General features: G+C 41.3%; 1 protein-coding gene and 1 pseudogene across 2 annotated transcripts; both read left to right on the top strand.

The window, feature by feature from the left end:
* Positions 1 to 6: 6 nt before the first annotated feature.
* Positions 7 to 3519, top strand: LOC144662298 (uncharacterized). The gene is made up of 5 exons (XM_078523082.1): positions 7 to 207; positions 342 to 436; positions 1204 to 1245; positions 1606 to 1707; positions 2211 to 3519. The coding sequence occupies exons 1-5, from the start codon at positions 18 to 20 to the stop codon at positions 3252 to 3254; spliced, it is 1473 nt and encodes a 490-aa protein (XP_078379208.1). The 5' UTR covers positions 7 to 17; the 3' UTR covers positions 3255 to 3519.
* A 12578-nt stretch (positions 3520 to 16097) lies between these two features.
* Positions 16098 to 25460, top strand: LOC144663319 (uncharacterized; annotated as a pseudogene). Its single transcript, XR_013572596.1, has 5 exons — positions 16098 to 17877; positions 18766 to 19426; positions 20267 to 20368; positions 22115 to 22216; positions 22794 to 25460. The product of XR_013572596.1 is annotated as an uncharacterized LOC144663319 (transcript).
* Positions 25461 to 25718: the final 258 nt, after the last annotated feature.

Raw genomic sequence — 25718 nt, 5'->3', positions numbered from 1 at the left:
ATTTCGCAATCGTCAACATGTCTTTAAGGTTAAAACTCAAAATTCCAAAATATGGTCTGTTTTACTTTGACTCCGATCATACTTGTTCGGTTGTTCCGATGAGTAAAGTAAAGAAAGTTTTGCATGGTGACAACAAAACAAGTGGCAGCGTGGTGGAATTGTTGTATGGAAGCATACTTCACAACGCAGAGATTATCAGTGTTGACGGTAAGTGTTTATACATTTTGCTTTATCTGTTTTACTGTTGTTTAGAGTTTTTGATTCAGAGTTAGTTCTCGTCTTTCTCGACCTCTATGTTATAGACGTAACCGAGCTAAGTTTAAATTTTCCTTGCATTGCAGACGATCCCACCATCTTGGATAGACGTCTACTCGAATACACAACGGACCCTAAAAATGCGCATCGTTTTCCACCTAAAGACGGTCAAGAACTGTCGGTGAGTACCTGCAAACTTTAGATAACGTCGAAAATAATAGTCACGATCTCGATCTCTCCATTTGTAAATCATGTGTTTGTGTTGACTGCGTATGGCTTTCTGTCTCTTCGTTCCACATCAGAAAGTTTTTAAGACTTCACTTTTGAAATAACGAGAATGTTAAGAAAATATTTTTGCACGAAGAACATGTAAAGAAGAACTCCCGCCGGCCGGCTAGACCTTTTTTAAATGTGTTTAAGCTTGAAATCTGGGACTTGAAATGCGTTGGTCGCGTTCCTGACTTACCGAACACGATGTAAACAAACTTCAATCGCCGGCCAGCTGGCGTGACGCACGTCAAATATTTGTCACGCTTCTCATTTAAGTTTACCTCATTACCTTTTAAAGCCAATCATACCTGGAAATTTAAATGATTTTGAAAAGGAAAACAGATAACAAGATAAACCGTCGCGTTTTTCATTTGTCAAGTGTATCTAGTTTGTAAACCCGAAATATTTATTTGACATAACTCAATACAATGAGTGATGAAACTCTGAACTGTTCTCTTCTTTTTCCAGTTTTTTTTTTTTCAGATGTGAAGCATTAAACAAACTAAACAATCAGATTAACTATGAAAATTTCTCTTGATGAAAAATACTTCTTTTCTTAACGTAAAAGAATACATGAATTCCACAGTTAATTTCATCAATTTTAAAAGTTCTAAATAATGTAACAATTGCAATAATTTGAGTTAAAAAACCTGAGAATAGAATTCCCTTTCTGGTCAGCTTTCAGATGCTGAACCCAATGAGGATCAAGAAAATACCAAGGTAAGGCAATTTTTCATTGTCAAAAGCATGACACTTAAATGTATTTCTAGGCATGCGTAAAGGTACATGTGTATTAGCCTTGAATTTAGCCCCAGGGAGATGTAACTAAAATTTAAAAACAGTTAAAACTCGTCCGAGAACTAAGCTCAGAGTAAACAATGTCATGTACATGTATGCAAACTGCTGCTAGATGGCAATTTTATTTGATAGTCTAGCCTGTTCCAGGCATTCCGTAAGTTGGGAAGTAGTGGAAATAATGGCAAGTCTGCACCTCCCAACTAACAGAATGCCAAATACAGGATAGTGGCAGTATAGCTTGTAAGTTCAGTGTCTAATTTGTTACAATTCAACCTCTTCCAGGTCCAGAAGAAAAAAGCCAAGGGCAAGGCAAAGACAAAAACTAACAAAAAAGGAAAACCCAGTGGGCAGAAAGAGCCAAAGGGAAAGAAACCCAAAGAACAGGTGTGTGTTATGAAACTAAAATGATGCTTGCAAAATATTTGTAGATGTTACTAATCTCCCCCTCCCCCCCTCACAGTTGACAAATGTATATACATGTATACGATATTTATGAATCAGTTCAGTACAGAAATTGAAATAACAAGGATGTAGTTCAGTCAGGAACTGTAGCATACCCGGTTGATTCCACTGATTATAATTGTATACCGGAACATAACTAGGGGTGGTGAATGGTACTTCAAAAAATGCATGTCCCGCAATATTGTAGCTAAAATTTAGGGGGCTCGTTGTCTCGAATTTTTCTTTGATGCCTTTCAAGGCTTACAAGGCTCGAGCTCACAGAAAAGATATCAGTCTCGCAAAGTCACGCATTTACCATTTAACACCCCTATAACTAGAAAAAAAATTAAGATTTAATTGCTTAAATTACAAAGTTTCAACTGGTGTATTTTGCTCGGCTAACCTTCAAGTTATTTGGCATTTATTAATTTTATTTTATTTCTTAGGCTACAGTTGTTGTCCGCATCGATCCAGCTGTCTCGCGAACCCCCAGTACGCCTTCATCCAACCATGACACATCATTGTCAGATCTAGACACATCATTGCCAGACCCCAATCCTCCAGCTTCTCCATCAGTTCAATCTCTATCAGTTCCTTCCTCTCCAGTCCTGCCACCAGATTCACCACTACCAGCAACTTCTACTCAGGACAGCCTACTAGACTCCTTTCAGTCTAGATCACCATCTATTTCCATTCTGGCAACTCAGTCAACACCGAGGCAACCACCAGCTTTACCTAAACGCCTATCATACCCTGCCACATCAACGTCCCTGTACTCTGACTGGTCTGAAGCATCCCATGATCAGTATTCACCAAGATTCACCCATTCTGAACGGTACAATTATTCTACTCCAACAAACAGACACTCGCGACAGTCATCACCCTTCAGAAGCCGTTGGCGCCAGACAACAGCTTCTCCGGAATGGAACAGCTACCAGCGACCAGGAGGCTCTCCTTATGAAAAATCATTTGTATCTTATCGACAGGATGTTGATTATGCTGAAATTAGGCAAACACTTAGAAGGCTCGAAAGGAAAGTTGATCACCTCACCCAGTTGTTAGAGAAACCCTCCAGCAGACCAGCATCTTACATGTACATCCCAGCAGCAAGACAGCACCAAACAATGGAAATGTCCATGCCTGCATCAAACCTCCCTCTTAGTATGGAAGAAGAAGACCAAGGACTTTTGGCAGACAACCAGGATGGCCTCTCCAAGAAAGAATCCCTCCTCGCCATTCGAGCACGTGCCTCATCCAGCATGAACTTTTCTGTTCGTCTTTTGCGAGAATTCTTTCAACCAGGAGAGCTGAAAGGGAAGAATGTCTCTGGAATGCGTGGCAAAGAACAACTGGACCCAGCAAAAATTCTTAAAATTAAGAACTATGTGTATGAATTTTATCCAACTCCTCCCTCAGAGAGAGACTGTGTTTGGAGGGAGTGTCGCAAGGCAATCGACTTATACTTAAGAAAAACATTCCGTAGCAGTTAGAGACAGTGAACACTGTGTAAAACAATGTTATTGAAAAGCTTTTGGAAAGACTTTGATTTTAGATAATAATTTTGAAAATTGAACTTTGTTGAGGAAACATACAACCCACACTGCAGTTTGGGGACATGTCATTTTCAAATACATTTATTACTACAAAGAACATTGTCTGAGTACTCCTGACAATAATCTTTAATAATATTGCAAAAAATGGTAAACAGGCTTAAGGTTATGGTTATTTGATTATAAATAAAATAATGGTTAACTTTCAAATCCACAGTTTGTCCTCAAATGTTTGTTTTCTGTGGATAGCACTATCCACTGGATAAATCACTATCCAGTAACCCACTTTGCTATCCACCGGATAGTGATTTATCTAATGGATAGCAGTATCCACCTTTTGAACAACTCGGGCCAGGAAAAAGCGATTTCAAACTAGTAAAATTCCAATAAGTGCCCCTAACCGTCCAAAACTACATGTATTCTTAACTTTTGTAGCATTATCAAATTCAAGGATACATGTCTTGGGTTTTCTTTGAATCATCCACTAAAGGTCGCTTGTAATGGTTTAGATATTCCCGTCTTTGGCAATTTCCCGACAGACAGGCAAAAAATCTTGCATCCCGTGCCCAAATTAAAAGAGGTATGATAATATGCGAGCCAGCGAGGCATGTGAGTCAAAAATCCCAAATCCCAATAAAAGGCTAACTGCAAGCAGTACATGAATACCATTCACCGTGAATGTACATTGCTCAAATCATATAAACATTTAATTTCGGATGAAAAAGTCATCCTTTGTGTGAGCAATTTCTATTCTGGATTTCATTTCTATTTTGAACTTTATATGATAACCTTTTTCAAATTCTCAACCTTGGATATTGAATTTGTATCTTGTTGATTGGTTCAAATGACAGGATGATAGAATGAGGGCAAAAATCAATTACCAAAAAAAAAATCCCAAGGCTTCCAACATAACCCACAAAAAAATCCCAAGATCAAAAATTGACCCCTCAAAAATCAACAGCAAAACATGTCTGTTTGTACTTTATTCGCTGAACTACGCATCCAAGGTACTACCACGAATCTTCAGATTATTTGAGCACAGCTAACAAAAACCTACCAAAACTTCAGCTCTTAAGCTAACCCCGCCAGAGGAAAATGGATTTGAAATTCTACATTTTAGTTTAAACGGATGTTTCAAGTCAGTTTAAAACAAAATGTCGCGTTTTGAACAAGGCTATTTTTATACGTCACATACGAGTCGCGCATCTTTTCGCCTTAATCCTAGATAACTAGAAAAGGGTGAAGGTATAATGATTATTGTTCAAATGGCAGCAGTAAAGGGCAGCAGTGATGGCTTTTAGCTCCCCTATTAACAACAATGATTTAGGGACTGGTCAATAAGTATCAGGGGGGGTGGGCTGGAGCAATTGGAAAACTGGTGGCTCGAAAACTCGTGACCCACCCCTTCCGTCTGGCTCAAAACTGACTAACCCACCCCTGACATGGGGTTGAAAATTACATGACCCACCCCCTTTGCTAAAAAAAAATCAAGGGACCAATTATTTCTTTATCATCTGTTAGGGGTTGGAGATTTTTTATTTGACTTCAGCTTTTAGAGTGAAATTCCCTACATAGACATTTTTTCTGATGGACACTGCAATTCCATGTACATCTTTTTCCATTTCTTAACACACCAAAGAAGGATAAATTTATCACTTCTCAATTACTATCCTTTTGTAAGTTTTCCACATATTTGTGTGTAAAGTCCATGGGGAAATTCAGACACAAACATATGCAAAAGCCCAGCGTGAATCTATTCAGGTTGAAGAGAGTCAGGTAAAACTGATGATATGATTACAAGCCATCTAGGGGGGTCAGGGGGGGATGTTCCCCCGCAAAATTTTTATATTTGGGCCTTTTGAAATGCTAGAAGTTCATTTAAAACTTTAGCGTTTAATTATGGGGCTACAAAGACAAATTAATTTCAGTGCGATATTTCAATGAAGTCAGATCAAGTCAAAGGGAAATGGGAGTTACTGGGGTTGTTTGAGTTATCTGAGTTCGAGTTTGTGTGAACCAGAAAACCATGAACACATAACTCTCTTGGGTTTCCTTACTTTTAAGTAAGCAATTAACTGTATAAAAAGCGATGTATGTGCAAAATGACAAATTTATTGTAAAAACTTTTGTTTACGCCATTTTGCGCATGCAAAATGGCGTAAACAATATATAGCGCGAGTCCCTTAAAAATAAGGAAAGCCACTTTCTCTTGCACATGTAAATTTTTGCAGAAAACATAAAGAAATGTACAGAGATGGAGCCAGCAGGTTTTTCTGTTCATGAATAATTTGTCAACTTTTTTCTCCACCTCCTTTTTCAAAGCTAAATGAAAGTGTTCAGGGTTTTTGTGTTCTCACTGTAATGGGTAACTCTCTTGTACCAGGAGGGTGGTTGAGAAAGAGGGACAAAATCTCTCAGAGAAAAAAAAATTTAAGCTATCAATGATCATGACTTTTATATATTTGGTGGCTCCTAAAGGAGCCGTTTTTTTGTGGGACACGAATGGTCATATCAGTGCCCTGATGCTCTGCCCTCTCGCCTGATCACCTCTGGAAGGACCTTCTGCAAGTGGCCTATGTAACGTTGGCACTTTCCTCGTGTCACTCTTGTTGACCAAAAAGAGCGAATTCCTTCTACCAGCTCCTCTTTGTTTCGTGGCTTAACGGCGGTCCTCAAAAAGTGCTTCAGCTCATGCCATAACATTTCTATGGGATTCAGGTCCGGACTTTCTGCTGGTGTTGGCATGTAACTGATCCCGTTGTCCCGAATAAACGTCAATGCTAAGCGACCTGGGAAGAACGCAAAGGGTTTACTGATCAGTTAAAATCATAATTTTTTAAGAAATGTCACTTCACCTGTCTTTAAATTTGACCTTTAAGGTTAACACAAACGCAACTTATGAAAACTTACTTGTATGTTTGGGATCGTTATCTTGCTGAAAGCGATAACCGTCAGGAAACGTCTGGTTGACAAAGGGCAGCAGAGTATCGCGAAGGATGCTTGCAACGTAAAAATCTGCCTTCATGATACCGGTGAACAGAAGTATTGGCGTTGCACCTCGCTTTGATATGCCAGCCCATACATGCACCTTGTACGGATGCTTAACTTTCGGCTTTAATTTGGCTGGCATACCCTCCTTCCTAAAACAAATTCTACCATGGCGTTCGATCCAAATGCTGGACTCGTCCGTAAAGATCACATCGTCGAAGGTTTCGCCAGCTTCTAGGCACCGTTCAGAGAACGCCAATCGGGCAATGCGGTTAGGCTCCCGGATAACCTGACAGTACTTAGGACCAGCCTTTTTCCATCCTAACTTTCGCCGGGCTACCTTTATTGCGGACACCGACACTTCAATATCACACTCAGTCATCAATAGCCTTTGAAGTGCTGTTGAGTAAATATAAGAAAGCTTTTAGATTAAAACAAAATAAATAAAGACATTCCTACGAGAAAAGAACCGGGATCGTCCATAAAAAAATTGACATTTAACTCACCGGGTGCAGTAAGTTCATCGTTTTCCTCCATTTTCTGATCGATGAAATCAAGGTGTTGCGGAAGAAGTTTAGATGGTCGACCAGGACTTGTCTTGTCGGCGATCGACGAATCAGTCTTCATCTTCTTCAACAACTTCGCGACAGTTCTTCGATCGATTTTCACCCCATCTGCATCTTTTAACTCCCGGACCGTTTCAGAAATCTTCCTTCCCTTCTTTAACAAGGACAGAACTCTAAGCTTAACGTACTCCGAAGTAACTACCATTTTTTGTGCACGACAAAGCAAGCTACTAGACTGTAAACAGTTGATCGATTTCTGAGAAGTGACAAGTAGCGCGTGCTATTTGATTTTAGAAAATAGCACAAAGTAAATACGTGCGCTGATTGGTTAAAAATTGTGTTTCTATTTACCTACTAGAAGATGGTTTTCCATGTTCTATAAGAAAATAATGCACGCTTGAGGTCTATAAAAGCTGCTAGTGGATGCCCGAGCCGTCAGGCGAGGGCATTCAGCTGCTTTTCTAGACCTCAAAAGTGCATTATTTTCTTATAGGACATAGGAAAACCATCTTCTAGTGGGTTTAGAATATAGCATTAAAAAGAGCACAGAACTTACAAGACTCGCGGCCGCTCACGGCATTTTACAAACGCACGCAACATTGGTAAAAGTGAAAGTTTAGTTTATTCTTTTCTTTGGCGGCTTCTTTATAAATAAACCAAGATACCATTTCATTCATATTTCCTATTTATATGGTCCTTTCTCCAACTACCAAAAGGTTCTCACAAAGCCGACAAATCTAGTTGAAATATTTACGCATTCAAGTTTGGTTAAGCCTACTTCAATTCATTCAAATGAATAATTTTCATGCGTTCGTTTCGCAGCAAGTTTTTCAAATTCGCCTCTTATTTCGATTTAAAAAGAACAAAAATGGAGTGTTCTGTCTTCAAATTGTGGCTAAAAAAGGTTTCTTACCTCAAAGCGTGTCTAGAGTCCGACTTGTTTTGCTAAATAATTTCCAATCAATTTCGGGCAGTTCACGGCAAAATAGTGGCGTATACAACTCCAAAGAAAAACAACAAATTTCAACGATTCTTTCTTCATCTGTCGCTTCCTTTGGCACTGCCTTACTTCCATTTAAGCAGGTAAAACGTTTCTGATAAAAACTCGCTGCTTTGAAGCATCATTTAAACAACAAAACAAGAGAAAACAAGAGAATAGAGGCGAAGTCGACGAAGTCGTTCAGCGAAATTCGACAAACAAATTCGCACATCCGGGGTACCGGGCTTCTATAGTTTTCAGCTATGTTCTATTAAAAATAATGCCCGCTAGAATTCCATCGCGCGTATACATACTACTTATTAACCGAGAGTGAGGTCATTACAGGGGAATCTCAGACCGAGGCCTTGATGTATTGACCGAGCGACAGCGAGGTCAATACATCAAGGTCGAGGTCTGAGATTCCCCTGTAATGACCGAACGGACGAGGTTAATAAGTTATTTATTATATGGCCTTTAAGCACTATTCAAAAGAAGAGTATAATCAAGGGAAGAAACAATGGAGGTAAAACTCGCTCTCGCTCTCTGTGGCTCTCTTCGTCGCTCATACTAAAGAAGTATCGGTATGCTTATATTTTTCTTTCAGTTATTGAAAAGAAAGTTATATTTTGTCGGCATTTTTTGCTGTTTTTGCCCCCTCGCTAGTTCATTTTTACTCACAACTCAAAAAACCGTCGAGCCGAGAAAAAGTTTTATAATGCCCGGTCATTACAAGAAAATAATGCCCGCTCAGTAGCCAATCAGAGCGCGCGTACTATTGTAGCCGTATAATAAAGCGGCTATATTCTAAAACTCGATGGAGACACAGACAGTTGTCGTAGACACGGCAATCAATATTCACGGCGCTAAAATAAGCAATGCAAAAATAACAACTAATAATTGTGCCAAATTTTAATGTCACAGCTGACAAAAACCAGGTTAAGACTAAACAAATATTTACACATTTTAAAACAAGCGAGTAAGATGTTTACAGAGCCCGCTACACATTCAAAAATAGTCTGTGAAAGAAATTATCGAAGCGGCTGACCTTTCAAAGAAGTATATGAATTGGCGCAACTTCACTCCATTCTAGGCTTTGCAGCACTTCAGAACTATTCACAGCTCCTCAACTGGACAAGATATTCGTCCAGAATGCCGAGTCAAACTTCTTTTAACAGAAAAATAATTCACTTTCACCTCCAAGGTTCGAGTCGCTCGATCGTCGGTCGTCAAAACATTCGGTTAGTTCGATGAAGCGAAATAAAACAGAATAAAACCACAATTCTTGACTCCTTCCAGTGCTGGACTTCAGTTAAACCATCGACTTAGTTATTTCTCATAATTACGTTAACTTTGGGGCCTGTTTTCTTTGTTTGTTTGGCCAAAAAACGGTGAATTTTAGCCTTGAAGCAAATGTTGAACAGTTGATTTATTTCTGTTCATCGACTCCCGTACTATGATTGGTTGATTACTGTTCATGACGTAAAACCGCGAGGTGAAGAGAATCTACGTTTTGATGTTAAATAAAGCGCTAAATATTACTTTGATGTGCGTTATTTTCTTTGTGCTGTTTTCTAAAAGGAATAGAAAACATGTTTTCCGTGTTTCTATCGAGTTATAGAAACACTCGTGAAAGTTTGGGAGAACTCGAAAAAGCTGTGGAAACACTCGTCTATCGACTCGTGTTCCCACAGCATTTCTCGTTCTCCCAAACTTCCACTCGTGTTTCTATAACTCGATAGAAACACGGAACATGTTTTCTATTTCTTAAACATAACAAACTAAGGTCAAAAACGTGACTTATCACGTGTCGAATTTCACCGCCACGTGAATGAAGGAGCGCTTGGTTGGCACGTTTAATTTTCGATTTTCAATGTCATTGCGTGCTTACGTTATAAATACGGATTTTCTTTGAAATAAATCTGATGATTATTTTTCTTCTTCGGCTTTGATCCTTCATATTTTTAATGGAAAATCTTTTGTGACATCGTGCCGAAACAAAGAGGAAATAATTAAATATGCGAACAGTCGAGAAGCTCAGCTGTGATGCCGGCTCGGCGGTCTTTGATTCATAAAATTGCAAACGGATAAGAAAACCGGTAAAACGAAGGAATTTGAGTGCAAGCAGGCGAAATAATATTTACTTCTCTGATAAAAAAACGAAATAGGCCGCTTTACCCTGACAACGCGTCGACATACTTCGTAAAACTGTCGTGAAGCTACGTGTATTATGCAAATGTTGAACAAAATTAATCGAAGCGTGAAGCGCAAACAACCTTCAACAAATCTGCGATTTAAAACTTGCAAAGTTATTTTGTCGCTGCTTTTTATAGTACATTTACAGTCCAAGAAAAAACCTTGTGATATTTCGAAGTTTTGGCAAATAAAACGTTTTGCTAATGGCCCACATTTTTCGCAGGCGGCATAAGTGTTACGATCAACGTAAAGACGCCGAGTCCAAGCTAACACAACAACTTTTAATGGCTGACGAACAAGACCACGCGAGAGCGAGGCGCGGTTACATAACAATCTTAGTCACGTGCAAAACTTAATTATGCAAACTTATTCAATATCACAACATCTTCCCCTTTGTAAAGAAAGTGTCTCACAAAGTTCTCGCACAAAAGCGACTGAGTTCCTTAGTAATAAAAACAACAACAGTGAACATGTTCAGCAATTAATCAGAGTTCCAAATAAAAATGTCTAACAGGTCTAAGTTGTAAAGTCCTGAAAACGGGCTGGTGGTTTCACAATACGACCACTCCTTGTAACAGTCGGATTGGATGCAAGTTCCACATGCTCTGCTGCAGGTTTCAGAACAGACGGAGGTTCAGCTGAAGGTTTCACAACAGGCAGAGGTTCAGCTGCAGGTTTCACAACAGATGGGGAATCTGCTTGTGGCAATGATCGCAGTGGCTCAAATGCTGGTTGCACAATAGCTGGAGAAACTGATTGTGGCACTGATCGCAGCTGTCGGCGATTTCGCCTGTACGCTTGGCCACCCGATACAACAACATAGGAACGTGGGCCAATCATTTTCTTGCAAACAGCTTCTGTCCAAGTAGATTCTTTTGGCTTCTTCATCCTGACTGTCTGTCCAGGTTGCAACTCAGGCAATGCTTTTCCTTTCAGGTTGTAGTAGAAAGCCTGCTTCTGTTTAGAGTTAATCAGCTTGTCTTGGGCAGCTTGTGGGGGAAGTGTGTTAGGCTGTAGTTGTTTACTTGACAGAGGTAACAAATTGCGTGTTCTTCTGCTGAACAGCCTTTGTGCTGGGGATGAACCAATTTCTGTGGGCGTGTTGCGGTAGTCTAGAAGAGCAAGGTACGGGTCAAACTTTCCACACGCTGCCTTCTTCATTAGGTTTTCACAGATTTTCACAGCACTCTCGACCTTTCCATTACTTTGGGGATAGCGCGGAGAGGAGGTGATGTGTTGAAAGTGCCAGTCATTTGCAAACTTTGCAAACTCAGCAGAAGAATACTGTGGTCCGTTGTCGGAGATTACAACCTCCGGAATTCCATGACGACTAAAATGCATTTTCAACTTTGCAATAACTGTTCTGGAGTCTGTCTTTTCAAGCTTGTCAACCTCAAAGAAAGAGGAGTAATAATCAACTGTAATCAGGTACTGACGCCCATCAAAGAAGAACATATCTGTGCCAACTTTTTGCCAAGGCCTTGATGGAATTTCATGGGGCATTAGCGGTTCTCGAGGCTGCTCTGGCTTGAAGGAGTTGCAAATATCACACTTGAGAATGAAGTCTTTCAACTCAGCATTCATACGCGGCCAGTAAAACACCTCTCTAGCTCGTCTAAGACATCCCTCGATACCGAGATGAGACGAATGAACCATTTCCATCATTGCCTTTCTTAGCTTGGCAGGTACAATAAGACGCTCAGCCTTGAACAGCAAACCATTTTGAGCTGTGATTTCATCTCGAAACTGAAAATATGGCTTGACCTCTGCTGGAACTTCATCGGGAGTGCTAGGCCAACCTTCTAGGACAACTGACATAAGGGTTTGAAGGTTTTCATCTGAGGCTGTGCCTTCTTTGAATTCCAATAGTCGTGCTTCTGAAATGGGAAGATCCTCTGTAAGTACTATCGCCTCTAACTCACTACAGTACTCGGTCTGAGTGGGAGGTTCATCTAGATAGGCTCGGGACAGGGGATCTGACATAACCATCGAGCTTCCTTTTTGGTACTTTACATCAAGGTTGTATCGCTGTAGACGCAGCAGCATCCGCTGGAGACGCTTGGGAGCAGAGCCAAGGTCCTTCTTGAAGATAGCTTCTAGGGGCTGATGATCTGTTTTAACGTGTACCACATCTCGACCAAACAGGTACGTATCAAATCGCTCACAGGCAAACACGACTGAGAGAAGCTCCTTTTCAATCTGCGCGTAACGACCTTCTGCTGGAGTTAGGGCTCTAGAGGCAAATGCAACTGGCTGACCCTCCTGAAGTAGGGAGGCGCCAAGTCCAGAAAGTGATGCGTCACTTTCGATTGTGACTTCCTGATTGACATCGTAAAACTTCAACACTGGAGCTTTACAAACAAGATTCTTGATACTCTGGACAGCTTCATCATGAACAGGCAGCCAACACCATTCAGTATTCTTAAGCTCCAGTCGTCTCAACGGCTCGCAGACACTGGACAGGTTTGGTAAGAACTTAGCCAGGTAAGTAACCATGCCAAGGAATCGCTTCAGGGATTTGACATCTGTCGGGGTTGGCATGTCACGTATGGCACGAACTTTGTTTGGGTCGGTCACCACACCATCAGCAGTGAGTAGATGACCCATGAATGGTACTTCTGATAGGCGAAGCTTAACCTTCTGAAGATTAAGTGTCAGATTCAACTTACGGCATCTTTGAAGGAAAGCCGTTAAATTCTGATCATGATCCTTTACTGCTTCATCGACAGTGTCTCCAAATCCACAAACCAGGAAATCATCGGCGATAACTTCCACTCCTTGGAGACCCTCAATTGCTTCATGCATCTTCCGCTGCCATATCTCGGGCGCAGAACTTATGCCAAATGGCATTCTCAGCCAACGAAAGCGGCCAAAGGGGGTGTTAAAAGTGGTGTAAAAGCTTGATTGCTCAGTTAGTTTCACTTGCCAAAATCCACTTTTCGCATCAAACACACTGAACACTTTGGCATTTGTGAGACGAGTTGTGACATCTTCAACTGTCGGTAAAGGGTAATGAGAGCGCTTAATGGCAGTGTTCAAATCTTTGGGATCTAGACAAATGCGAACCGATCCATCCTTCTTGGGGACTGCTAAGACACTCGACACCCAGTCAGTTGGCTCTGTAACTGGAGTAATAACTTCCTTGGCAACCATCTTGTCAAGCTCGGTCTTCATGGCCTCTTTCTTAGGAACAGGCACTCTTCGTGGGGGGTGAACAACAGGGTGAACATCTTTACTCAGCTGGATGTTGTATTCCCCGGGTAAACAGCCAATGCCTTGGAACACATCAACAAAAGGACTAAGCACAGGATCATTGGTGACATCCTCAGAAACTACTGGATCTTGTTTTGGGGCTTCAATTACATTATTGATAGGGGTATCAGCACTAGAGACCATAATCTTGATAAGACCCATCCCCTTTGATGACTGCAAACCAAGCAACGGTGTGACCATCTGGTCGACAATGACAAAATTCAGTTCATGCTTACTACCATTATGTTCCACTTTCAACCTTGCAAAACCAAGTGCCTTTCGCTTCGAGAGATCATGCATAACCAGTGTAATGTCCTTGGGGACAATTTTAGCTTTGCTGTGATCGTTTGTTGCCCTGATGTAATCCTGCAGTGGCAAAATATTTGCAGTAGAACCTGTATCAATTTGAAATGTCACTGATGCTGAATCATTGACAGTTAGTGAAACGAGAGCTTGATCTTGACCACTGATGCTATGAATGTAAAATTCTTCTTCGACCATGTGAACTTTCGCACCTTCTGAGTTGCCATGACACTTGACTGCAAAATGACCTTGTTTACCACACTTCTTACATTTCTGACCAGAGGCCGGGCACAATTTCCTTTCCAGTGCATGTTTACCACCACAAAACAAACACTCTTTCAGCTTGGGAGGTCCCTTGTTTGGCGACGGAAGCTTGGGAGGCGGCGTTTTCCGGCGCTTGTTTTTAAACGGAGGTTTGTGACTCACTCGATTAATATCTTCGTGTCCTGAAGATTCTTCTGAAATTTCGGTCGCTCGCTCGTGAGTAACTTGACTTGCCTTGATAGTTTCGATGGCTTTATCGAGATCGAGGTCTCGCTTTCCAAGAAGCTTTTCACGAACTCTATCATCCTTCACACCGAGAATTAAGCGATCTCGAACCAGCGATTCTCGTAACGCGCCAAAACCACACGATTCTGAAAGCTTCATCAATGCAGTTATGTAATTATCAAGCGACTCACTGGACAATTGCTCACGTTTGAAGAAAACATATCTTTCATAGGTTTCGTTCCGTGCAGGGACACAACGCTCTTCGAACTTTTCAAGAACCTTATCAATCTTTAGAGCGTCCGAAGCATTAGCCCATTGGAAGGTGTCGTACATGTCCATTCCTTCTTTACCGATCACATTCAACAGCGAAGCCACTCGAACTTCTTCTTGTTTCTTGTGAATGCCAGCCGCTAGCTCGTAAAACTTCCATTCACGTCGAAACGATTTCCAATTTTCTCCTTGATGCAAACGGTCGGTAAGATTCAGCGGCGAGGGAATTTTCGCTGTAGTACTGACAGCAGCCATGATACTTGTAATGCCACGTGCAACGAACCAAAGCAAACTCGAACGCAAACTATAGACTTCACAACAGCCTACCAATCGCGGACGAAGCGCTGGACTTGAAGACTTCGAAGCTACGAAGTTATTCTGAACAGTTGGGTTAAAATCCCACTTCTGACACCATGTTACGATCAACGTAAAGACGCCGAGTCCAAGCTAACACAACAACTTTTAATGGCTGACGAACAAGACCACGCGAGAGCGAGGCGCGGTTACATAACAATCTTAGTCACGTGCAAAACTTAATTATGCAAACTTATTCAATATCACAACAATAAGCTGGCATGTTTTTTCAATGACTCTTTTGCTATTTTGCAGCGTTTCCGATCAAATCTCTTGGGTGACGTTGTCAAAAATTTAACAATGAAGAGCAACAATAAAGCTAACAAAGGCAATTAAAAGCACGAAGACGCGGCTTTGAAGAACGCGTGATTCCCTCGGTTTCGTCTCGGTTTCGTCTCGTGCTTCGTTCGTTCCTCTCGAGGTGGACGCACGGGCAAACCGCGTGCACTGCACGCGCGTCCACCTCGTGAAACCGCGGCTGATGTGCATATGATTCCAGGCGGTACTGTATTTGTAACCCTATGTGTATCATAACCTTCATCAGTAATGCCGCAGGATGAATTTTACCTCTTGATATAATTATTTTATTTTACGATGACCAAAAACTTTGAAAGACATTTGACATAATTCACGACATAGAAAATATTTTAAGCTTACAAGTTGTTTTTTTATGGTTTAACTTTTTGGACATGGTTGTGAAGCTGGATGGTTGTGAAGCTGGTGGAAGTGGTGGTGCTGGTGTTGTTGTTGATGGTTGGTGCAGGTGGCAGTGAAGCTGGTGGTACAGGTGGTACCAGTGTTAGATTGTGGTGGTGGTGATACAGGTGGTAGTAAATTGAGGATGAGTAAATTAAGGCTGGTGATATTTGGTGGCACCATAGTTAGTAGCTTAATGGTGGCACAAGTGGTAGATTGTGACTGGTAGCGATGCATTTGGCAGTGAAGCTGGTGATATTGGTGATGCTAGCAGTAGATTGTGGCAGGGGTGGTGCAGGTGGCAGTGAAGCTGGTGGTCTGGATGGTGCTAGTGATAGATTGTGGTGTTGGTTTGGTGCAGAGGTGGCAGTGAGGCTGGTGATATTGGTGTGCCAGTGATAGATTGTTATGGCGGTGGTAAGGTGGCAGTGAATCCGGTGGTATTCGTGGTTCAAGTTCTAGATTGTGGTGGTGAAAATGCAGGTGAAAGTGAAGCTGGTGTTATTGTGGTGCTTGAGGTACGTAGGGGTGCTGATAAAGGTGGCAGAGTACTATATTATAATGATGCAGGTGGCAGTGAAGCTGATGGTATAGATGGTACTAGCGGGTGATTGTGTTGGTGATACAGGTGGTGGTGCAGGTGACAGTTAGGTGGACTGGTATTGGTGGTGCTAGTGATTCATTGGGGGGGGTGGTTATATTGGTGGTATTGGTATCGTCAGTGGTGGATTGTGGTGATGCAAGGAAGCTGATGGTATTTGTGCTGCAAGGTGCAGGTTGTTTAGCATTGATGCAGGTGATAGTAAGATTTGTGACATTGATGGTGCTGGTGGTAGATGTGGTGGTGGTCATGCACATGGCAGGTTAAGCTGGTAATATTGGTGGTGCCAGTGGTTGATTGTGGCAGTGATGGAGGTGGTAGTAAAGCTGTTGCTATTGGTGGTGCTAGTGGTGGATTGAGGTGGTGATGGTATTATTGAAGCTTGTGGTATTGTTGGAAGTAGTGGACTGTGGTAGATGTGGGGGTATGGTAGTGCAGGTGGCAGTGAAGTAGCTGGTGTTAGTGATATTATTGTCAGATTGTGGTGGTGATGGTGGCAGTGAAGCCGGTGATACTGGTGGTATTAGTGTTAGATTGTGATGGTGGTGATGTAAAAGGCAGCAATTAAGCTGATGGTATGGGTAAGGTATTGGTAGCATAAGAGGTGGATTGTTGTGGTGCTACACATGGCAGAAGGCTGCCCAACTCTTGTACTTTGGTGGTGCTAGTTTTTGCTAGTAGTGTAGGTGGCAGTGAGACTGGTGGTGTTGCTAGTGCTGGTTTGGGGTGGAGATGTTGGTGGTTGTGAAAATGGTGGTTTTTGTGGCATTTAGTAGATGCCGGTGGTTCTGCAGGTAGCAGTGATGGTGCTTATGGAATTTGTAGTATAACTGATGGTGCTGGTAGTAGTTGTAGTGCAGGTGGTAGTAGTGGTTGTTGTTTTGGTTTTGTTGCTGCAGGTGTTGATGTTGCTGACAAAGGTTGTGGTAGTTGTCGTGGCGGGGCTGTATTTATAGTGGTGGTGTTGGAACTTATGATGCACCACCACTGCCACCACTGTGAAAGGGATGCTGGAGGTGCTGGTGATTCTGATGGTAGTTATGGTGTTTGTGTTGTTACTGGTAGTTTTAATGCCTGGTTGTGCAGCTGGTGGTACTGGTGGTGGCGCATTTCTGATGTGAGCTAACGTGATGATGCCTGTAGTGGTTGCCTTAGTGCTGGCAGTGATGACGGTTCTGATGGTAATGGTGGTGGTGGTGCAGGTGGTTGTTGTGTTGCTGGTTGTGGTGTTGCAGGTGGTATGTGCGGTGTTGGTGGTGGTAGTGCTGGCGTTTACGGTGGTGCTGACAGTAGAGGTGGTGTACTGGTGTTGATGCTCTGTGGTTAATGGCGGTGGTGGTACTGGTGCTGGTGGAAGTGCTGATGGGAACTCAAGTGGAGATGCCGGTGGTTGTAGTGTAAGTGCTGCAGCAATGGTGTTGCTGATAGTAGTGGAGGTTTAAGCGTTCATATTGAATTGGTGGAGGCGATGTTCATTGTGTTAGTGCTGATGGGAAACTGTTGTTGTTGGTGGTGCTGTTGGTGGTGGAGGTCGTTGTGGTGTTGGTGATAGTAGTACTGCAGTTGTTGCTTATGCTGGTGGTAATGGTTGTGCTGATAGTCATAGTACTGGTCGTACTGGTGGTTTTAGTACTTAACGTGTTGGTGATCGATGGTAATGATTTTGGTGTTAGTAGTTGCAGATAATGCTGGTGCTTGTTAATTTAATCCTCCTCTTGTCTAGTGTTTTCGTTTCTTTATTGGAGGCCAGTTTAAGACTTACGTTGTTCTTCATTTCAGCATAAACTACCACTGGGACTGAAACAGTTTTATTTGTGTTAATTCTTGATGATTAAAAGCTTCTATTCTATTAAAGAAGAAACTTCACTTCTGGTAAGACTTATAATCTACCTTAAGAAATTAACTTATGTACAGAATTAAATGCAGTTTTGGATTAATAAGTACTTCATATTTGACCGGTTTATTTGACATGTTCGCTTTTCTTCATATTTGACAGAATTATGAAGACACTGTTATACTTTTTGAAAAGAGCGTTCATCTCATTAGCGTTCTGTTCTGGACATATCTGAATGTTTTAGGCCCAAAAAAATCTCATTCAATTCCTTATTATTGTTAGCCATCTAATATAGATTAAATATTGTCTGTTTACGTTTGGTACTTTTTTCTGACTAAAATGAAGCATACTGTAACGTTTTTAAGTTTGAAGCCCAAAATTACAAATAAACGGCACGCAATGCATGGAGATGCCATGACGCTTGACAAGGGGCCCTAATAGTTTTCAGGAAATTTGTCAAAAAGTTTACGTGAATTAAAGTGGCTGACAACTTCTGTGTTGAATGATCGTTTAACAAAAGTTAAGTTATCTTGTAACGTGACATCCGATATAGTAATACGATATATGATAGTACTCGCCAGGTCAAATGCTGTCTTGTAATTGTTTACACCTGCCCTTTGTTGTAAAGGAATGTAGAGATGCTGTTAGCTAAATCTAATAGAACTTATCAAATGGAATTTGTCTCTTTCGTTTATACTTTGTATTAGTCCTTTCTAACTGCCCAAGAGTCCTACCCGATTTCTTGTTGAGTTAAACTTGATTTCTGTTCACGAAACATACATTTATTCCTGTTGTTAGTTCCCAGTACTATTTCTATGTACTGTTCGGTCGATCACAACAGACAACAGAATGTTAGGTTTACATGTTATTACGTTAACATTTTTATTTTGGCTTAATATAACAACTGAACGTAAAATTGTTTTCAGGTTTAGCTGGTGACCAGTCCATACATGGCTTCTGCTCCATCACCCTTTGTGTCCACCAAGGAGACGACCAACTACGCCCGGCTGTGCCGTCTCTTGGTGGATGTGGGATCCCAGGCCCTGAGAGATACATTTGATAAAATACATCCACCAGCGACTCTGCATGCAATTTTCTCCAGTCATTCTGTGCATTATGCCACACTGCAAACACTTTACAGAGGGAGAAGGAAGGTCCTTAACCCTACTCAGTGGGGAAAGCTGTATCCTGTCCATTCACCAGTATCGTCTGCAAGCTTTGATATAACCCTTCTAACGGTGCTGCTTAGAAATATATGTGGTTTGATTCCTCCTGTCGCTGGCTGGGACAATCTTCCTCCACCTGCAGACACAAGCATCGCAGATGACATCGCCAGAGTGAAGTATTACAGAAACACTGTATACGGCCATGCCAGTCAAGCCTCAGTTGATGATACAAGTTTAAACACTTACTGGCCGGAGATCCGAGAGGCCCTGGTAAGATTGGGAGGACCAAGTTATAGAGCATACATCGACTTTCTTGAACACGATTGCATGGATCCTGATATCGAGGAACATTATCGTGAACTCATGAAACAATGGAAGAAAGATGATGACAGCATCAAGGACAAACTTGATGAGATGGAAGGTAACATGAAGAATACTCTGATACTTTTTTAGATAGGATACACAAAATAAAAAACAAATTGTCATGCTGTGACAAGGTTTCAATAATCCTAATCCACGTGATAGATAAAACCTTTCTCTGGCACAAATAAGCCTCCTACACAGACGTCCTTTGGAGGCGTCATGCATTGATCCTCTCCCATGAGGGGGAAGGGAAGATTTTTTGACGAGCCCAAAGACATCTGCTTAGGAGATTATAGCATAGATATTTCCAGAAATTGTTGCTTGCAAACGTTGTAGCCAATAGTAAATGTGATATATTTTCGTGCGGTGGAGGAAGTGGTATGGTTGCAATCGATACTCAGCGTGACACGGCTACTACAAAGTACAACGAACAGCAAATCTCTGATTTGGTAAAGAAAGGACCTATTCCGTTAGGTCACGTGGCAATAAAAAGCGTTATTAGAAACAAGTGTCAACAGCTGGCCACTGACGATTTAAAATAGTCCTGTAATAAATGAGTGTATAGTCTGTTGGGGTAGAACATTAGATTGTGGAGAAAACGAACGAGATCCTAAAACAGGTAAACAAATAAATTTTGGATGCAGAAGCTCTCAGTTTCAACCGTGTCCCCAATATTTCTGCTGTATTTAACTGCCTTTCTTGGTGAAAGATTCAGTTTGCTTCAGTGCATCTACGACACATTCGAGATCTGTAAAAAAAATAACAATGAATGAATTAACGAACGAACGAAAGAACGAGAACGAACCAACCACCCAACCAAAGAAGCAAAACACGAGTGAATTAATTGATATTTTCATGTCTTAATGAGTTAAAAGTAAAAGTATATTTTAATCTTCAGAATTCATCAGAGACTCATCAGAGCAGACGAAAAGCGAAATAAAAGAGATGAAAGAGAGTCTAGACACCCTGACGGCTTTATTAGAGGAGAAAAAAGATGAAGGTAAGTCGAGAAGAGACTAAACATCGATAAACACAAATTTTCATTAACTGTCGTTGTTCTCGCGCGCTCACTGGCAAAGAGTTAGAGTAAACATCCTAACAATGACGTTACCTGTTACGCACGTGCGATTCACATTGACTAACCCAGGTAAATTTGAAAACGCTTCTTTTTTCGCCGGATAGGCCAACCGTCCACACTGAAACGGCGCTTTCGGCCACCGAAACGGAGCCTTCCAAAAACGCTCTCCAAAATGAAGAAATTCGAAAACGTACTAGTGTGGACGGCGAAAACGCTGACGTCAAACAGTCATGTTATCTCTTTAAAAAAAACGTTTAATTAGCTTAAAAGAAAAGTTCACTCCAGAATGGCCATTTATTTTCTTTACGCCAATAAAACGTTCATACAAAGGTATGTTATTCACCAAAATTTCAGCCTCCAACGTACGCTATAACCCTACGAAATCTTTCCCAAAACTCGACAAGTGAACGCCGCCATCTTGGAGCTGGTAATGTATGCGTGACGTCAAAGAGCTCAGCCTGAGGTTTGGCGGGAAAATTTAAATACTCGAAACTCCTTGTTTCTTCGTAGTGGTTTTTTTTTTGTCAAAATGCCTGTTTGTGCAGCTCCGTTTTGCTCTGAACAGAGCTCCAAGAAATACATAAAAAAGGAGGTTCGACTATTAAAATTTTCCACCCAAACTTCCGGCTGAGCTCTTTGCCGTCACGCATACATTACCAGCTCCAAGATGGCGGCGTTCAGTTGTCGAGTTTTGGGAAAGATTTCGTAGGGTTATAGCAAACGTTGGAGGCCGAAATTTTGGTGAATAACATATTTTTGTGTAAACTTTTTATTGGCGTAAAGAAAGTAAATGGCCATTCTGGAGTGAACTTCTCCTTTAATAATAACGGTGTGTGCGTTGCAATGATGGGTGCGATGAAGCGTATCGGTTTCAAATTTATCCGGATAAATGTGGACGGAAAACATTACACGGCGTTTATAAAATTCCCCGTTTATAAATTTATCCGGATTAATGTGGACAGGGCCTTAACCTTATTGTGTAGAAAACAAATCGACCAGATATCTTTGCCCCTCTTTTAGTGGAGCATTCCCATTTTCTACTGAAAACCGCAAGAGTCCGATTAATGTTTACAAATAGCTTTTAGTACAAACTTGCTTTCGGTACTGGGAAATGATTTCTCTGTGACGTCAAATTAATCTTAACAGTCGAAACACTCGCTTTGCTCGTGGCTTCTATTAAGTTTATTATTTTCATGGTTTTTAAGGTTGTAAAGGAAATCGACTACGGTTTTTAAAATCCCGTTCCTTGATGGTGATTTGGTACTGAATTATGTATGAAAGTTAACGGCGCGGTATATTCAGGGACAATAAAATGCGTTTGGTGACACGGAAAGTACACGGTATAAGAACGCTTTTTCGTAGCTGGACATTTTGTTGGTCATTGGTGTATTGAAAGTTACCATGAGACCATACACTAAATGGAACGATAAAAAATATCTATATGGAAACAAGATTGTTTGTTTTGATTGCGTCTTACAACAAAGTCAGAGTTTTAACTTTTTTGGCTCTAAAATTGTACCCTGGGTACCATAGGGTTTTTGTTTTTTGCGGCGACAAAGAGCGGCGAAGCCGCGATCGTTGATAATGTGTCTTTCCTGCAAAAAAGAAAAAACCCTCTGGCACCCAGGGTACTTAAACTGAAGAGTAATAAACGTTTGCAATCATCAGGACGAGTCAGAGATGAACTCAACGAGATGAAATTTGAAATAGGAAACATTAGTGGCAAGCTGGACGCTTTAACGGCATCAAGACAAGAAACAAAGGATGAAGGTAAGTTCCTAAAATAACAAACAAAGATCAACAAAAAACAGTCAACTCAAGACTTTGTAAATGTTTTTTTTAAGGATTAGTCCAGGAGCAGTAGTAGCGTTTTTATCACATATAGTTTTTCATTTTTGTTTCTGTAAGCTGTTATTAGGATAATCACTGTACGAAAGGATGTTTGAATAAATTAAAAGTGGAACACTTATGGTTTCTTGCTGTAAGTGCATCGAGGTACATACGAGACGTATAATCAATAAGACGGCAAGCCTAAGATTTTAGTCTGACTGATTGTTGGAAAGAGGCGAAGCCCCGAGTCAACTAAACAGTGTCAATAGAAACTGAGAGCAAGGCGTCTGATTGTTTAAGCATATCCCAGACACCGATCTATTCAACAAAAACTTTGGTGAAAGTGATTTATCAATAGTTTTGGTTTGTGATTTCGGCAATTTGACTTGCGCGCGCTCGGACGTCAGACGTACTGAAACCGAAATGAAGAGATGCAGTCAAAATACAACCATGATTTAAGGGCATTAATGTCGATCCACAAGCTCCTTTTAATTGTAATATAAAAATATATTTCTAGATCCTTTTGATCCATCTGAGCTCATTGACGGAATTCGTCAACTCTACGAAACCCACGAAGGATGGCTGACACCATTTCCATGGTGCGAAGAAATTCATTTTCATCTTAATGATATTTATACCCGACTCAAAATGATCAGCAGGAAGAAAACAAGAGGAACAGCAACTGACGAAAATGTCAAGATGTCTGCTATCTTCAAACCGCATGAAGAATGCTCAAAGCCTAGAACAGTGTTAATTGAGGGGAAGCCTGGTATGGGAAAGACGATTTACTGCAAGAAGCTCGTACATGACTGGGCTACAGGAAAGCAAGAAGTAAAGGAGGGCTTTCCAAGATTCGAAACAGTGTTGTTGTTAAAATGCCGTGATATCAAGTCTAACCTTTGGGAGGCCATTGACGACCAAGTCCTGCCACAAGACATCCAAGAAGGCATCAGAGAGAAATTCTTCAATTTTATTCGCCACAATCAGTCTAGCGTTTTGCTGGTACTCGATGGATTGGATGAATTACCCGAGAGTAAGCTGCCAGCAGTTTTAGAAATCATTCAGGGAAGAGTGCTTCCAAAGTGCCACTTAGTGGTAACAGCAAGGGAGGAGGCTGGCGTGAAGGTAAGAAAATACTGTGACACCCTTTTAGAGATCGAAGGATTTGCTGAAGAAGATGCACGAGAGTTCATCTGCAAATACTTCAGAACCATGGAGGATTTGGCTAAAAACCTCTTGCTCAAGCTAGATGATGATGAAGATTTACGAGACATTACTGCAAATCCTCTGAACACGGCACTTCTCTGCCTTCTGTGTGAAGAATTTCAGGGCATTTTGCCAGAAAGTAGAAATGAGCTGTACCTAGAAATAACAGAGTGTGTTCTGAGAAGATACAGAAAAAAGAAAGGATTATCAGAAACCAGCGAGAAATTAACTGAAATGTACAAAACGCAATTAAAACACCTTGGCTCGATAGCGTTGAATTGTTTACGTGAAGAAACATTAGATTTTGAGGAAAGTGAGTTAGCGGATCATAAAAAGTACCTATCTGAATTCGGATTTTTGTCAATGCAGCCCGGTGGTAGCAAACTAAGACCATGTCGACGTTACGCATTTCCACACAAGAGTTTCCAGGAGTTTTTCGCTGGCTTCTATCTTAGTTGCCAACTTCGTGATGAAGAGATTACTCCCGACGACTTAGTTTCCGACACCATATTTCGATATTTTAATAAGCTGAAATATGTGCTTGTTTTTGTTTGCGGAATTGTGGCAGCGCAATTCGATAAAGGTATAGCAATGGCTCTTGAAGCAAGTATAAGATCACAAGACAACAAACATGGAGGTGATAGTGAAGAAGTTGCATTGGAGTGTATTAAGGAATGCAAAAGAGCAAAAAGTGATGGTTGTTTAGCTACAGCTGCTTCACCTGCTGACACAGTGGAAGGCAACACAACTCCGAGGTCGTTGCGTTTAAGAAGCAATAACATTGCTGATGCTGGAGCTGCTTCACTTTTTGACAAAATGGAAGGCAACTCAACACTGGGGTCGTTGCCTTTCATAAGCAAAGACTTTGCTGATGCCGGAGCTGCTTCACTTTATGGAGAAATGGAAGGCAACTCAACACTGGGGTCGTTGCGTTTCAGAAGCAATAACATAACTGATGCTGGAGCTACTTCAGTTTATAGCTATAGAACACTTTATGGCAAAATGGAAGGCAACTCAACACTGGGGTCGTTGCCTTTCATAAGCAAAGACTTTGCTGATGCCGGAGCTGCTTCACTTTTTGACGAAATGGAAGGCAACTCAACACTGGGGTCGTTGCCTTTCATATGCAAAGACTTTGCTGATGCCGGAGCTGCTTCACTTTATGGCAAAATGGAAGGCAACTCAACACTGGGGTCGTTGCGTTTCAGAAGCAATAACATAACTGATGCTGGAGCTACTTCAGTTTATAGCTATAGAACACTTTATGGCAAAATGGAAGGCAACTCAACACTGGGGTCGTTGCGTTTCAGAAGCAATAACATAACTGATGCTAAAGCTACTTCAGTTTATAGCTATAGAACACTTTATGGCAAAATGGAAGGCAACTCAACACTGGGGTCGTTGCGTTTCAGAAGCAATAACATAACTGATGCTGGAGCTACTTCAGTTTATAGCTATAGAACACTTTATGGCAAAATGGAAGGCAACTCAACACTGGGGTCGTTGCGTTTCAGAAGCAATAACTTTGCTGATGCTGGAGCTACTTCACTTAATAACGCAATTCAAGGCAACTCAACACTGAAGTTGTTACATTCACTTCACTTGTCCTCTGGCGCCAAGTTGGTGCATAGGTCCAAGAAGCCGTCACTTTGCAGAATCATGAATATTGCTGATGCTGGCGCTGCTTCACTTGCTTTTGCATTTGGAGGCTGCCTAATACTGTTTTCGCTGATGCTGGCGCTGCTTCACTTTCTGACGCGACAACGGAATGCAACGGAATTGGATTTGGTAAGCAATAGCACTGCTGATGCTGGCGTTGCTGAAGTAAGTCAACACGAAACTGACGTGGTTACAAATAAGGAAGAATAACATTGCTGATGCTGTCGCTACTTCCCTTGCTGAGGCGGTTAAGGTCACCACTAGACTAGTGGGTATTTGTGTAAAGTCATTCTCAGATAAATCAATGAGCATTTTTTAGTAAAAGTTGGTAACAGGAGTTTTCTTAAGTAATTTTTCTTAAGTAAAATGCTTGTTACCAAAAATCTTGTTGCGATCTTCAATCTCAAAATGACGTCACAAAAAAGACACCTAAAATGACGTCATTGCACCTTGAACCCTACCCGTAACTTCCAGAATATTAAAGCAGTCACAATGAAACTTAGAGGATATATAGTATGTTTGAAAATCTATATTTTGTTATACGTCACGTGGGATGATAACGTCACATCACGTGACA

The sequence above is a fragment of the Oculina patagonica genome, chromosome 8, assembly GCF_052425735.1.
Source record: "Oculina patagonica isolate OP01 chromosome 8, crgOcupat, whole genome shotgun sequence".
NCBI lineage: Eukaryota > Metazoa > Cnidaria > Anthozoa > Scleractinia > Oculinidae > Oculina > Oculina patagonica.
Note: the sequence above shows the minus strand (reverse complement) of the source record. Positions and strands in the feature narration are given on the sequence as shown.

What these genes read in the sequence shown, in the direction of transcription:
- LOC144662298 (XM_078523082.1), top strand. Translation starts at nt 18, where the DNA reads ATGTCTTTAAGGTTAAAACTCAAAATTCCAAAATATGGTCTGTTTTAC. An exon ending in AGGATCAAGAAAATACCAAG is followed by an intron (nt 1,246 to 1,605) that starts GTAAGGCAATTT and finishes AACCTCTTCCAG; the next exon opens with GTCCAGAAGAAAAAAGCCAA. An exon ending in GAAAGAAACCCAAAGAACAG is followed by an intron (nt 1,708 to 2,210) that starts GTGTGTGTTATG and finishes TTTATTTCTTAG; the next exon opens with GCTACAGTTGTTGTCCGCAT.